Here is a 13,940-nt window from a genome sequence, read left to right on the forward strand (position 1 = left end):
TCTGCTGACCACCAAGCACGTCCCCATTTAATATGCAGCTAAGCCTGGGAAGATCATCCTTCTTCTGCTGGGTCGTATGAAGGAAATACTTCAGGGCTCTTAATGGGAAATGGAATACTTTCCAAGCATCACAGTTTACAGGAGACTATAAAAATGTCTTGAGACTTTCAAAGAATACATTTTTGTTTCTTTTGTTTTACAAAGAATGCTTAATAAACAAATCCATTTACATGAAAAACTGGAATCATTAATGATTTTTTAAAATATAGAACAAGTGTGCGTTATACTGGCCATTGATGGAAGAGGGCAGCCGGGTTTTTGGAGATGTGATTGTAGAGATCAATGAGCACAAAAGATGCCCGGATTACATCATTCAGAAGTTGACCATTGCAAATGTGAGTTTGCTTTACGACATAATTTTAATTTTCATACTGTTTGTCTAAAAATATAATTATGGAATATTAAATGTGAGACATTGAAATATATCTAGAAAATTATTTTTTAATGAACTGCAGGAGGAAGAGTTGGGTTAGAACAATAATACAAGCCAACAGGGTCAAGTTAAGTCACTAGTGAAAATAGTGTTTGTCCACATCACATCAAAAGTGTTTATAATGCTGTGACCCTTGAAGTATAAAGAGCTCATCAATTGTGTTAAATGAATGACTGCATTATTGAATTAATGATAAAATGGTCCCTCATCTCAATGCGTTTATTACCATTATGGAAAATATATACAAATGGCACAGAGACTACTGTAAGAAGTCTAAAGTTCTAACTCTGTAGGTGAGATAAAATGTTTAGTTCCGAAAAGAAAATTGTCAGTGTGGCCTTAAATAATAGTTAAAATGGTGGTTTTCTCACATATTATATGATTCTGCTCATATGAAAAGTCTACAATAGTCAAATTTATAGAGACAGAAAGTTGGTTAGTGATTGCTTGGGACTGAGGTGGGTGGAGCAGGAATAGAGGTGACTGCTAATCTGTATGGATTTCTTTTGGGGAGGTCATGAAAATGCCCTATAATTAGACAGTGGTGATGATTTACAACTCTGTGAATATAATGAAAACATTTACACTTTAAAGAAATGTGAAAATATCTTAATAAAGATGTCAAAAAATGGAAGTCTTTATAGATAAGGTTGAAATTTTCTCTGAATTCCATTTATGGGAGGTTTTCTCAGTAATCTAAATTGTATTTCCATATGATCCAGATACATTTTGTGAAAGAAAAAAATATCAGTTGCCTATTTCTCCCAAGGCCTCCTAAGGCCCTGTGGCATCACTAACAACTATGCCCTTGGAAGGCTGTGGAACAATCCCACCAGTGGTTCATGGCCAAAGACATGATGCACTAAAGCGAAGAATGTAGAAGCCAATACCATTCTGGTTATGTTGATTAGTCTGCCATTACTATTCTTCATTAAGTCAGTTATTTCCTATCTGAAAATTAAAACCAACCAAGTTTGTTTGTTTGTTTGTTTCTTCTATTATCTAAATGTAGGTAGTTCTTCTTCATACTTGGTCAGAGAATTATGAATTATGTATCTTCTAGTGCTTACCTTGAAACTGGGAGAAACATGAGCTGTAATCTGGAGCTGACTCTCCTGAGTTCTCTCTCTACAGTCGAGCTGACACTTCTAATATGAGAAATATAGCATTAATCAAATAATTAATCAGCTTTCTTCATATGACAATAATCCTGTTTGTCTTCCTACCAAGCAGAAGTATTTCAAACAGCTGTGAGAATGGTTTTTACTTTGTATCTTTTCACACCCACCCACCAATCCCCTTGTTTTGTGTTTTATTGTTTTTATTTTGTTTGTTTGTTTTTGGCTTGGCAGCATGAAAGTTCCTAGTGGTTTCAGCTACACTTAACCATATGTTACTTACCTTCCTGGTAAGTAATTGCTTACTGGTTGGTGCATGCCAGTCCTGTGTGATGTCTCAATTCCTAGTTATTCATTGGAAAGGAAAATGTAATCATGAATGAAAAATAACTTGCACGAGGAGTTTTTTGTACTTTTCCTCCCTTCCACTTACTTATGTCCCATAGTTTGCTCTGAGAAAAAAATCATCTAAAAAAAAATATTATCCCCTGGCTAGAGAAAAGAAAAAGCAACTGGGAGAGCAGTGACCCACATTCAGTTCACCAGCTGGCCAGACCATGGAGTCCCCGAAGACCCTCACCTGCTCCTCAAGCTGCGCAGGAGAGTGAATGCTTTCAGCAACTTCTTCAGTGGCCCTGTCGTGGTGCACTGCAGGTAAATAAAGACCTCCACCAAAAGCACAAGGGCTGTTCAAATTTTCACTCCTTGGGGTGTTAGGGCCACCCTCCCCTTTGGCAATTGCTACTTTGAGAAACAATCTATGAGGAGAAACTGACATTGTTTTCCCTGCTTCACCCTTGCTGGCTTTTCCATTCATTTTCCTGCCGTGATCGATCATACCTTCAACCTTTTCATTTGTTTTGTCAGTGCTGGTGTTGGACGCACAGGCACCTATATTGGAATTGATGCCATGTTAGAAGGCCTGGAGGCAGAGAGCAAGGTGGATGTCTATGGCTATGTCGTCAAGCTAAGGCGACAGAGGTGCCTGATGGTTCAGGTGGAGGTATGTTCCAGGCCACAGTCACTATCCTCACTTATGCCTTTTGGCTTAAATCTTTTTGTGGTGGGAGTAGAGATCTTAAAGGAAATCCAAATTCTTCTCAACCTCGAACAGTGGGTGAAAATTGTTTTCTTTTAATATCTGGAAAAATAAAGTACCAATTGCAGTTAGAAGCATTTTGCATTAGTGGCTGAGAGTACTGTGGAAGGAGGATGACTATAAAATGTATTTAAAAAAAATAATGAGGGGCTTCCCTGGTGGCGCAGTGGTTGAGAGTCCGCCTGCCGATGTAGGGGACATGGGTTCATGTCCTGGTCCAGGAGGATCCCACATGCCGCGGAGCGGCTGGGCCCGTGAGCCATGGCCACTGAGCCTGCGCATCAGGAGCCTGTGCTCCGCAATGGGAGAGGCCACAACAGTGAGAGGCCCGCGTATCGCAAAAAAATAAAAAATAAAAAATAATGAAATAGCACTTACACATATCAGATTGGGAAAAATTTTTAAATGCCAAAACCCAGTTTGGCAGCATCTCATAAAATTAAAACTGGGGAGACAAGAAGAGGACGGTACAGTGGTTAAGTGGGAACTAGATGTAGTAATTTCAAATCGTGCTTGTTGTTCTTAATACTGTGCACCATTTTACCAGTGTTTAATGTCCCTGTGCCTCAGTTAAGTCATATGTAAAATGGAGATAATGATAGTATTTACCTTACAGGGTTAACACACAAAGGGTAACCCAAGTAAGCACTTAGACAAGCCCCTGGAAGATGCATGTAGTCAGTAATTGTAAACAATGGTTATTATCAAAATTGTCTGCATTTGACCCAGCAATTCTACATGTATGTATATAACCGAGAGAAGCATTTGCAAATGTGTGCAACTACAAACATGTTCAAGAATGTTCATTGTGTTCAGCATTGTTAGAATAACAAAAACATAGAAAACCTTAAATATATATCAATATGGGAATGAGCAAACAGAATGTGGACATATGGACCCTTTGTAAACACATGCTCTGCTGCGATTGACAGGAATAATCTAGGTCTGTAGCTCTCTGTGTAGGTAGATGCTCAGATGAAAACAATGAGTGAATATAGTCACCAGATGAAACGTATACAATTCAATTTATATCATTGTTAAGAAAGGACACAAAAATGTACAATGTTATAAATACATAGATATTAGTGTAGAAGTATAAAAACAGATTGTACATGAGAAAAAAAAAAGAAATTATTTCCTGTGGAAAAACACAATAGATTGGAAGGATGCTACAGCCAAACTCAGGGGACTAGAGGTGGTGTTAAAGAGTCTTGAATTTTATCAGAAATTTGTCATTTATTTAAAAATGGTGGATTCAAATATGATAAAAGGTTAGGAGTTGTTAAATATGGGTTTGGCTTATTGTGCTTTATAGAATAATTTTCTCTGTTAAAAGCTTCTAGGAAACTCTTTTAAAAAATATGTTCTATGGAATATCAACCTGCTTTTTTCTTTCTCAGATATAGTGTGAAACTTATTATAGTTTTATATATTAGTAATTTAACTTACTGACTCAATACTAGTCACAGAAGGAAGTAACAGATAATGTTTTTTAACTGTTAGGAATGAGATATAAGTTATGCCCTACCTTGTAGATGCCTCATCTATTTACCAAGCTATTTTGTTTTTTCTGGAAAAAAAAAATCTGGGATGGAATTTGCTTATATCCCATAGAACCATGAGAGCTAACTTCCAGATTATTTAAATGTTACAGATATCAGTTTTCTTCTCCATACATTGTCTCCATATGAGCAAAATAATGGGAATGTAGAATTTATTTAAATGTGATTGATAGGACTTTAAGTTATCAATTAATTATCTATATTCTTCCCTGAAATTATAGGCACAGTACATCTTGATCCATCAGGCCTTGGTGGAATACAATCAGTTTGGGGAAACAGAAGTGAGCTTGTCTGAGTTACATCCATATCTGTCTAACATGAAGAAAAGAGATCCACCCAGTGAGCCTTCCCCACTGGAGGCTGAATTCCAGGTAACAATAGTGAGAACAAGAGCACCATTACAGATAACTTGAACCTCTGTCTCTTTTCCAGTGCTGTCCTATGTACTTGACATAGTTCTTGTATTTGGGCTTTGCCATGAAATGGAGCACAGATGAGAGAACAAAGACACGCAGAGTTTAAGAGAAATGCCTGAAAGCACACAGCTATTCTGTAGGAAACTTGTTTAAACCAAGAAATCTGATTCTACAGCCAACATTTTAACCATTTTTCATTAAGCTGGTATAAAATAAAGTGTCAGAATAATAGCATATGGCCACAAAATTGGCCCTCCAAAGGCAATGTAGCATCTCACCTTTAAAAACTACATCTGGTTTTGGTTTGTAAAGGAAATAGTTAGAGGAGTTTATGACTACTTAGGAACATGAACTGGCTGGAGCTGGTAGACAGAAACTAAAGGATAAATATGTGTGTCCTAACCTATTTATCAGGCAGTTACTCTGAAAACTAACCTAGGATGTAGCTCACTGTGATTTCACAGAGTTGGCAGAGCTATCTCCAAATTGCTCAGTTGTCAAAAAAATGTTTTGTAACTTCTCTCTTTCACCTATGATTTTCAGTTTATTGAATCTTTCTGTAAACTACCAAACTGGTCAATTCAGAGAGTTTCACAGCAAGACCAGGAATGTGCTTTTAATCAGATGCAGAATCATTGAATGTTTTGGATCAGAGTGGGGCTGGGGTGGGAGTGGGGCGTGAGATAATCACCGTGGTGGAACAGCTAGTAGGCTACCGGCATGGTCTTCGATAGAGGGGTGTTTTCTTATTCTTGCCCTTTTAGCTGATAAATTGACCACCTTTGATACATTAACCCCACTATACTGCATATAGATAGACACTGCTTAAAACACTTATACATTTAATGTAAACATTCATATGTAAAGTCACTTAAAAAAAAGGGTAAATTCTTTGGCTGAACAAATATGATTGAGTCTGTGCTCTGTACTGAGTACAATTCTAGGCACAAGAATCAAAGTGATTTGTATGTGGACATGGGGAGTGGGTGTGATCCAGACAGGTGGTGACCACAGCTCTCATAGAAACAGTGAAATTATTCCATCTAAGCAGAAAGGGAGACAGAAAATGAGGGTAGAGATGGAGGTTGGTTGGTAGATTAGTGACGGGAAGTTGAGGCAGTTCTTGTCTAATTGCCTTATTTTTCTCAAGAGAATACGAAGTAAGATCATTGGTTGGGCGTTTAGGGGGACAGAAGTGAGTAGGGCAAAGAAGGGCTTATGCTTGAGAAAGAGAAAAGCATATGAAATAGTTCTATCAAAGTAGGAAAGCAATCTCCCAGGCAAAGGTGGTAGGGGTGCCAGAATTATCGGATCATTTGAAATTTATGGTCATGAAATTAAAGAGAGCCAGTCGGTTTTTTGTTTTGTTTTGTTTTTGTTTCCTACAGTAACATTGGGGTTAGAGCTGTGTATAGTTGGGTTAAACCCATCTAGAATTTTTTAAAGTGAATAATTGAAAGTTGGGAGGCAAAGGCACTAAGGGTGTTTGCAAATGAATGATACAGTGTGGATAATAAAGAGCATATTGGCCACAGAAAGACATGAGGGAAAAAAAGAAAGGAGTAAAAACAATATGATAAAGGTTTTGATAGGATTGCAGATTGCTGGATTGGAGGTACTAAAATAAATGACTGGGAAGAATAGAGGTAATTTTCCGTAGGAAGGATGGTTGAAGTCATAACTTTTAAAGTGATGCAATCTTTGGAATGAAACCTACCTACAAAAGTGGAGTGGGGAATGTGGATGGCTGAAGAAAGGAGAAATATTATAGGAGGTGAAGAGGTTAAGAAATAAAGAGGCTGGAGTGTGATTTGAAACAAGGTTCCATATTTAGTTTGAAAAAAGGCACCATAGTTTTCGAAACATTTATATATGATACATATTCACACATACCTATATATACACAAACATATATGTGTATAATGTGTGTGTATAATCTTCCTGAACTTTGTATGATGAGTTCTCTCAGTTTAGGTTATTCATCCACTTGACAAATATTTATTTAAGTTATTTATTGGGAAGAAAAGGCTGCAGGCAGGGAGATCTTCCGGTAGAGATTGACCTGTAAACAGATATCTAAAGGGCGAGTAGAGGTTAGCAGAGTGAGAAAAAGGGACAAGGATAGTCCAGGTAGAAAACACACCTGAGAATCTGCTAAGAGTTAAAGGACAGCTTAGCCCCTTCCAAGACTGGGGGAAGTAGGTTTGGCTGCAGTGCAGGGGGTCCCAGCAAGAGGTGAGGCTGCAGAGACAGTCAAGGGCATCTCCTGACAGGCTTTCTGTGCTGTACAGATGCTGAATCCTTCCTAACAAAGATGGGAAGCTGCCAAAAACCTGAGGGGGGACCTGCTCTGTTTTGTGTTTTAGAAGGATTAGAGCAAGTGAGATTGAAGATAAAGAGGCCAGTGAAAAAACTGCTGATGTTTTCAAGTAAGAAGTGAAAGCAGATTGGACTAAGTAGGAAGAGAGAAAAGCGGAAGGATTTGAGAGCTGCACCCGGAGAAATGATAGGTCTTGCCGACTGATTGATTGATTAGCTATTGCGAGGGAGAGGGGTAAGAGTCTGGAGGGTTTAAAGACATGAGGTATTGATTATTTGCGTGAGCCTAGTCTTCGGCAAATGCTTCATCTGGAGAATTTACTTTGGATCATTTAAAATAATTTACCATTGCTTTTGCAATATGGAGAATAATCAACATCTATGCGATGCTTTCAACTTATACAAGAATAAACCATACTATTTTGCTATCCAGCACCTCTTAACCAGGAAACATATTCTGTTATATAACTGTATATGTTGAAATTCGCCATGTCAAAGTACTTAATACCTGAGCCATTATAAAGAAAAATTCAGAGGCAAACTTAAAAATTGTGCCCTTAGGGAACGTATGCAAATTTCACAAAACCTGGTGAAATTCTTTTCTTAGGGAGCATCTTACGCTACAATAATAAACTAAGCCAATACATAAATTTTTAAAGGAGTTTCCATTCTGTTTTTTTTTTTTTTTCCCTCAGAGACTTCCTTCATATAGGAGCTGGAGGACGCAGCACATTGGGAATCAAGAAGAAAATAAGAGTAAAAACAGGAATTCTAACGTCATTCCATGTATGCAGCTTATTTTATTTTTTGTATCAGATAAAGTGAAGCTCTCTTTTGAATTTGTTTAATGTGAGACACACACACAAACCTTTTGGAAGCACGTTTTCAACATTTGCTTGACAGTAGAGAATAGTTATAGGCTATTTGAATTTTAGTTGTAGCAAATACATTGAACCCCAAACATTTACAATGGACTTTGGAGGACAGACAATTATTTCATGTTTTCTTTGTACCAATTAGTTCAGAAATGGGTTTTCAGAAAGATGTAACCTCTGAAGCTGGGGGAAAAAAGCCAAGTCCTCTTTACCAGTTTTCTCTCATCTTCAGTTTATTGCAGTTATTTACTCCAGGGTAATAGCCAAATAGCAAAATTACATCCTTTTGTTCCCTTTATGTTTTCTGTTTATCCCTTCCTTACACCAAGGAGGTTAAAAGTAGATGGGAAATATACTATAAATCATCAAATTTAACAGACCAAAATAAGCATCATTGTCAAGACTTGAATTTTGCTACTTAAGTATATTGATAGGACCACACCTGGCACAACTATAATTTTATTCAGTTGCCTACACTAAAACTAGCACGGAGAAAATATAACCCAAGGTACTAAGCTGGACAACCAAATAAATCGGATCAATGCATGGCTGACCTAGTTAATTACTGAAAAGGTCCTTATGAATATAGTTTAAAATATGGAATTGATGGTGCTGTAACTAATCAGATCATTTGATCAGGTTATTATAAATGAAATTGAGAAACAGTGAGAAATTATGGACTAAATACTTTTCTTGTTGAAAAAATTATCTGAGATACCCATTGAATTAAGATTGTTAATTGAATGTTAATATGATATAATTGAGAAATCAGGTTTTTACTTAAGCTATGTATTTTATTAACATATATGTATTTTTAAAACTTTTATCCATCAGCATGATGATATTCCATGGAAAACTAAAGTATATATATCAACGATTGCATAATCGTATGGAACATTATGACATAGAGTTATGGTCTATATTTTTTCCTGGAACTTTCTTGGGATCTTCTTTCTATTAGACTTTCAAAAAATAATGTGTTAATCAATAAAAATGGAGCAGGATCTCATTCCTTGTAGATCAATACATGTATATCATGTAATCTGTCACTTCTAAGTGACTTTCTTATTTCCATATGATGATCAAGCAGAGATTAGGGGTCTTTAAAGGAAGACTGACTGCTACTTTGTTTTGCGTAGATGACTTTAACAGAGTGACACTTAAACATGAACTGGAGATGAGCAAGGAGAGTGAGCATGACTCAGATGAGTCCTCTGACGATGACAGTGACTCGGAAGAGATGAGCAAATACATCAATGCCTCCTTTGTAATGGTAGGTCCTTATGCTTCCAAAACCCAAGGTCCGACTCTAAAAAATATATGTATGTTATTATGGCCATGCATTAAGTGATTCTATAAAAGAATGATGAGCTTGACCATAACTATGTATTGATTGACATGAGAGTTTCCACTTTTAATGCTATATCTTAACTTATTGCAACACTCAGATGTTAAAACCTAATGAGTCGATACAGAACAAAACAATGCTATTAGTTACAGTTTATGACAAACATGACTATTATATAATTTGAAAAATAATGACATTTCAGCAAAAGCAAGTATTTGAAAATGTTTATACTTACTCATATACCCAAATTGTAAGCAAACCTAAATTTGCATATTTTTATGGCTTTTCATTCCGATTTTCTGAATATTTAAATGAGTCTGTGTCACATACCTTTTTTTTGGATACACTGAGAATTCAAACAAGGAACTTTTAGTAATTCAGTAAATATTTTTTGCATGTACACTAAGTTGAACTTATTTCTTTTCCCAGTTTTCTTAAAATATTGATATGTATTCATAGAATATTAATTATAAGATACAGAATATATAAACATAAATTAGAGACATGATGGAGATAACTTGAAATGCTTATGCTTTTTTTTCTTTTTACCATCACATTAAGCTTTCCAGTAGAAAAAATGGTATTTTGGGAAGGAAAAATTGTTAGTTTCCTAAAATAATATCTTCTAAACTTGATTTCACACTATTAGTCAGGTATTATCATTAACTAAGTAAATATCTTATATATATATATCACATTGTTTTTTGGACCTAAGAATCTTTTTTTTTTCACTTTTTAAAAATTAAAGTATAGTTGCTTTACCATGTCATGTTAATTTCTGCTGTACAGCAAAGTGATTCAGATATATATATAATCTTTTTTATATGCTTTTCCACTATGGTTTATCACAGGATTGGACCTAAGCATCTTAATATTAGGTAACAGCATTGATATCAAATTAAGTGACTGTACTTTCAAATGGTTATTTTAAACATGCACTGTTCGCTCTCCAGCACTAGTAACTAAGTCTCACCTTTAATTTTTTTAAAGAGTTATTGGAAACCTGAAGTGATGATTGCAGCTCAGGGACCACTGAAAGAGACCATTGGTGACTTTTGGCAAATGATATTCCAAAGAAAAGTCAAGGTGATTGTTATGCTGACAGAGCTAAAGAATGGAGACCAGGTTTGTACTTTTAAGAAGCTTTTAAGTCTTTCTGTCCTAAAATCTGATTCTTCATTCTTGGATTACTTACTTGATTGCTAATACCTGAGTCCTTTTGATCCCTCTGTCACACAATTCCATTTGTTCATTCTCCCCGTTTTCCATCCGAGCGCTGGCCTCCAAAGTTTTGCATTCGGGTTCTGACCCTCTCTCCTGTTTGCCCCTCACCAGCCCTGCCTACTGCTCACAGATCATATAAGGCACAGCAATCCCAGTGCCACCCTCTGCTAAAAACAACAAACGGTCACCTTTTCCTTTTTTTTTATCGGGATAGAAACCAAACTCCTCAGTCTGATATTTATGACCCTCAATAATCGAGCCCTATGTATCTTTCCATTTTCCTCATATGTTTATGTTTTCCATACTTTCCACCTTGGGCAAGACTGAATCTTAACACATCATTTGTGTTCTCATCATTGACTTGATTTTCTGACATTCCATGTACCTAAATGTGCCTTCTCTTCCCATTTTGATCCCATTCTTCTAGAACGATAAAACTCTGGAAAATGTTTCTAAATCCTGTCTTCTTTATATCCATGAAATATTTATTGTCATACGAGTCTATAGTTGGAGGTGAACCTGAGATCTAATTTGATCTTCTGCCTAATGTCTGTTACATGTATTTGAGCCTTTCCAAATACCTCAAGTTATCAAAATTTACCTGGCAGTACATCTTAGTTTTAGCACCTAACACATTATCTGACATATGTTAAAGCTTATTTAATAAATATTTTCATAAGTACGCATTATACTATATGCCTTCTTTTTCTCTCTCTCTTTTCCCTATGTACCCTTGTACATAGGAAATCGTTTTTTTTTAATCTTTCTGTTTTTTCTTTTTTAAAAAAGAAATCTATGTTCAGATTTTCAATGTGGAATTCTAGCAATCTTTTCCTTCATCTAAATTGGGAAAATCAGGAAATGGAACGGGAGCGTGGGCAGGAATACCTATCATGGTCAGCAACTGTGGGACTGTAGTTGGTGGGAAACCATTTGAGGAAGGAGGAAATACCTTTGTGATCTACCTGTTCTTCAATCTGACCATTTCCTTGAATATTCAATCAACTGATATAGACAAGATAGAGACAAAGCTCCTAGAGGTGTAACCTCCTTCTCCAAGGACCCCTGGAGGAACAGAGAGACTTAAGTTATTTCAGGGGTCATGAACAACGTCAGGTCAATCCATCCATTTTGAAAAGGTGATGGTGAGGGCATGGAAGGAAGGGAAAAACAAATCTGAGATCTACACCAGGGACGGCAGAGCCGTTCCTGTGGTGTCCTGGCCACCTCGGCTATCCCTAGGTTCCCTTGATGTGCACAAGGCAACACCGTGTATTTGTTGAATGGATGTCCAACATACTTCAAATAGATTTTAGATCTTTATGATTAAGATTCAATTTTAGAGCACAAGTTGTAATTTCAAATTTAATAGAACAGAGGGAAGAAAAGAGAAAGAGGACAGGGATAGAGCAAAGACAGAGAGAGGTACTCTGAGTGCATTTAAAAACAAACAGAACCCTTGGGCAGATGATGTTGAATCATGTTCTTTCTTCTCTAGGAAGCCTGTTCTCAGTACTGGGAGGAAGGAAAGCAAACATATGGAGACATAGAAGTTCATATGAAGGACACCAATAAATCTTCAGCCTATACCATCCGTGCATTTGAACTGAGACATTCCAAGGTATACAAACAATTTCAGGAGTATGTATCTTTGGGGTAATTGATCTGGTTGAAAAACTAATATAAACCATTCTATGAACACAAAGCAACTCTCTCTATAATGTTCTCAGAATAAAAATTTTAAATGATTTAAATGAAAGTAACTGTGAGGAAAACATGACTATCAACTTAACAGATGGGCTGAGCTTCACTCGAGTTTATGTTCCCTTCCCTTCTGGTTTCAGAGGAAAGATCCACGAACCGTGTTCCAGTACCAATTCAATAACTGGAATGGGGAAGAGCTGCCCGTGGAGCCCAAAGACTTAATCTTAATGATTCAGAATCTCAAACAGAAACTTCCCAAGAATTCCACTGAAGGGAATAAGTTTCACAGGAACGTGCCTCTCCTCATTCACTGCAGGTGGGTGGGATTTGATGGGATGTGCTCTAAAAATCAGCATCCTTCTTGACCTCTTGGTTTGCACCTTCTGTTAAATTCTATTTCTCCTAACAGATAAAAATGCATGACTGCAGTGGAAGCCTCTTAGGGAGTGGGATACTCTCTCCCATGTGCTCCCACAGCATAACTATTATAGAAATACAGCAGAAATAATTATATTTTAGTGCAATGTTGTTAGGCTGTGAACCTGAAATGTCACATGTCCTGAATGAATGGAAGGATGCAAGGACAGACGGATGGATGGATGTTGCATTTTATTTCTGCCTAAGTGCATTGAGCCACGCTATTAGGCGTCAGTAAAATCCAGAAGACTGAATGCTTTGCCTCCAATAAACATATCTTAAGCTATTTATTAAACTGAAATCTCAATGTTTAGCAGCTTCGATTTGAAACCCATCACCTGACTCTCTAAATGGACCCCAAAGGCAAAGATTTTAATAATATCCGTAATAATACTTGATTGGATTCACTTCTGTTATGCAGACCCTTACTTTCATCTGTGATAGATATCCACCTTAAATAAGAGATATTGAAAGAAGGGTGTGTGATATAAAATATTTGCATAAAAAATGGTAAAGTAAATTAGAAATGAAAAATAGTAAAGTAAAATAAGAAATGTAAATCTAGCAAAGGGCTTTTAGAATTTTTGAGAACCTTCATTATTATTATTAGAATTGTATATGCTATAATCAGGACCTTAGACAGATATTACTTTTTGGCATTTATTTGAGTTTTCAAAGGTAAAACTTACATGGAAAGAAAAATAAGACGGGAAGTTTAGGCTTTAAAACTGTATGTGTTTCTTAGGGAATGGCTGAATACCTACTATATGTTCCTTGTTATGTACAATAAATAAAGTTCTGCTATTAACATATTCTTTAACTTGAATTTTTGTTATAATCTAACATACCTCTCACAGTTTGGTAAGTAATCTGGTTGCCCTCTTTTTAATAAATAACTTCACTAGGTATCATTTTTCTATTGGTGCAGAAGTGTTAACATTTGTAAAAAGCACTGGAGAGGCAGAAGAGAGGAGAAAAAGCATGTGGTTTAGTAATTTACAAAATATCAGGTCCAGTATTTCTGGCTTCATCAGTTTCTAGCCATGACTTTATTTTCCCTAAATCTCAGTATCCTCATCTGTCTGGCGGATATTATGATATTTGTCTTAACAACTTCAGATGTAAATTAAAGTGCATTATAATTGGTAAAGTACTAATAGAAGAAAGTATATTTTTAAAGCTTATAACAAATATTTTTTTAAACTAAATGACTATTATATTCCCAAATTGAAAAAGTTTGCATAAAACATGTACTTAGCAGAAAAGCTTTGCTCTTAAGATATTGGAATAAAATAATTACAGTAAACATGAAGTGGAAGCATGTATTCTTGTCTCTCTCTTTCAATTTTTATTCCAATGTCACTT

The 13,940-nt window shown here is 36.2% G+C and overlaps 1 protein-coding gene across 5 annotated transcripts in view; it reads left to right on the top strand.

Moving 5' to 3' along the window:
• Positions 1-13,940, top strand: part of PTPRC (protein tyrosine phosphatase receptor type C) — a 123,011-nt gene that overhangs the window by 106,023 nt on the left and 3,048 nt on the right. For all 5 annotated transcript variants that reach the window (XM_027096069.1, XM_027096070.1, XM_027096071.1 and 2 more), the window contains 9 exons: positions 270-395; positions 2,108-2,265; positions 2,479-2,614; positions 4,494-4,643; positions 7,703-7,793; positions 9,022-9,155; positions 10,221-10,355; positions 11,953-12,075; positions 12,299-12,474. In XM_027096069.1, the coding sequence (XP_026951870.1) occupies positions 270-395; positions 2,108-2,265; positions 2,479-2,614; positions 4,494-4,643; positions 7,703-7,793; positions 9,022-9,155; positions 10,221-10,355; positions 11,953-12,075; positions 12,299-12,474 (1,229 nt within the window). The remainder of the gene's footprint in view (positions 1-269; positions 396-2,107; positions 2,266-2,478; positions 2,615-4,493; positions 4,644-7,702; positions 7,794-9,021; positions 9,156-10,220; positions 10,356-11,952; positions 12,076-12,298; positions 12,475-13,940) is intronic.

This window comes from Aethalodelphis obliquidens, unplaced genomic scaffold (assembly GCF_003676395.1).
Source record: "Aethalodelphis obliquidens isolate GAN/ISIS:26980383/991018 unplaced genomic scaffold, ASM367639v1 scaffold97, whole genome shotgun sequence".
NCBI lineage: Eukaryota > Metazoa > Chordata > Mammalia > Artiodactyla > Delphinidae > Aethalodelphis > Aethalodelphis obliquidens.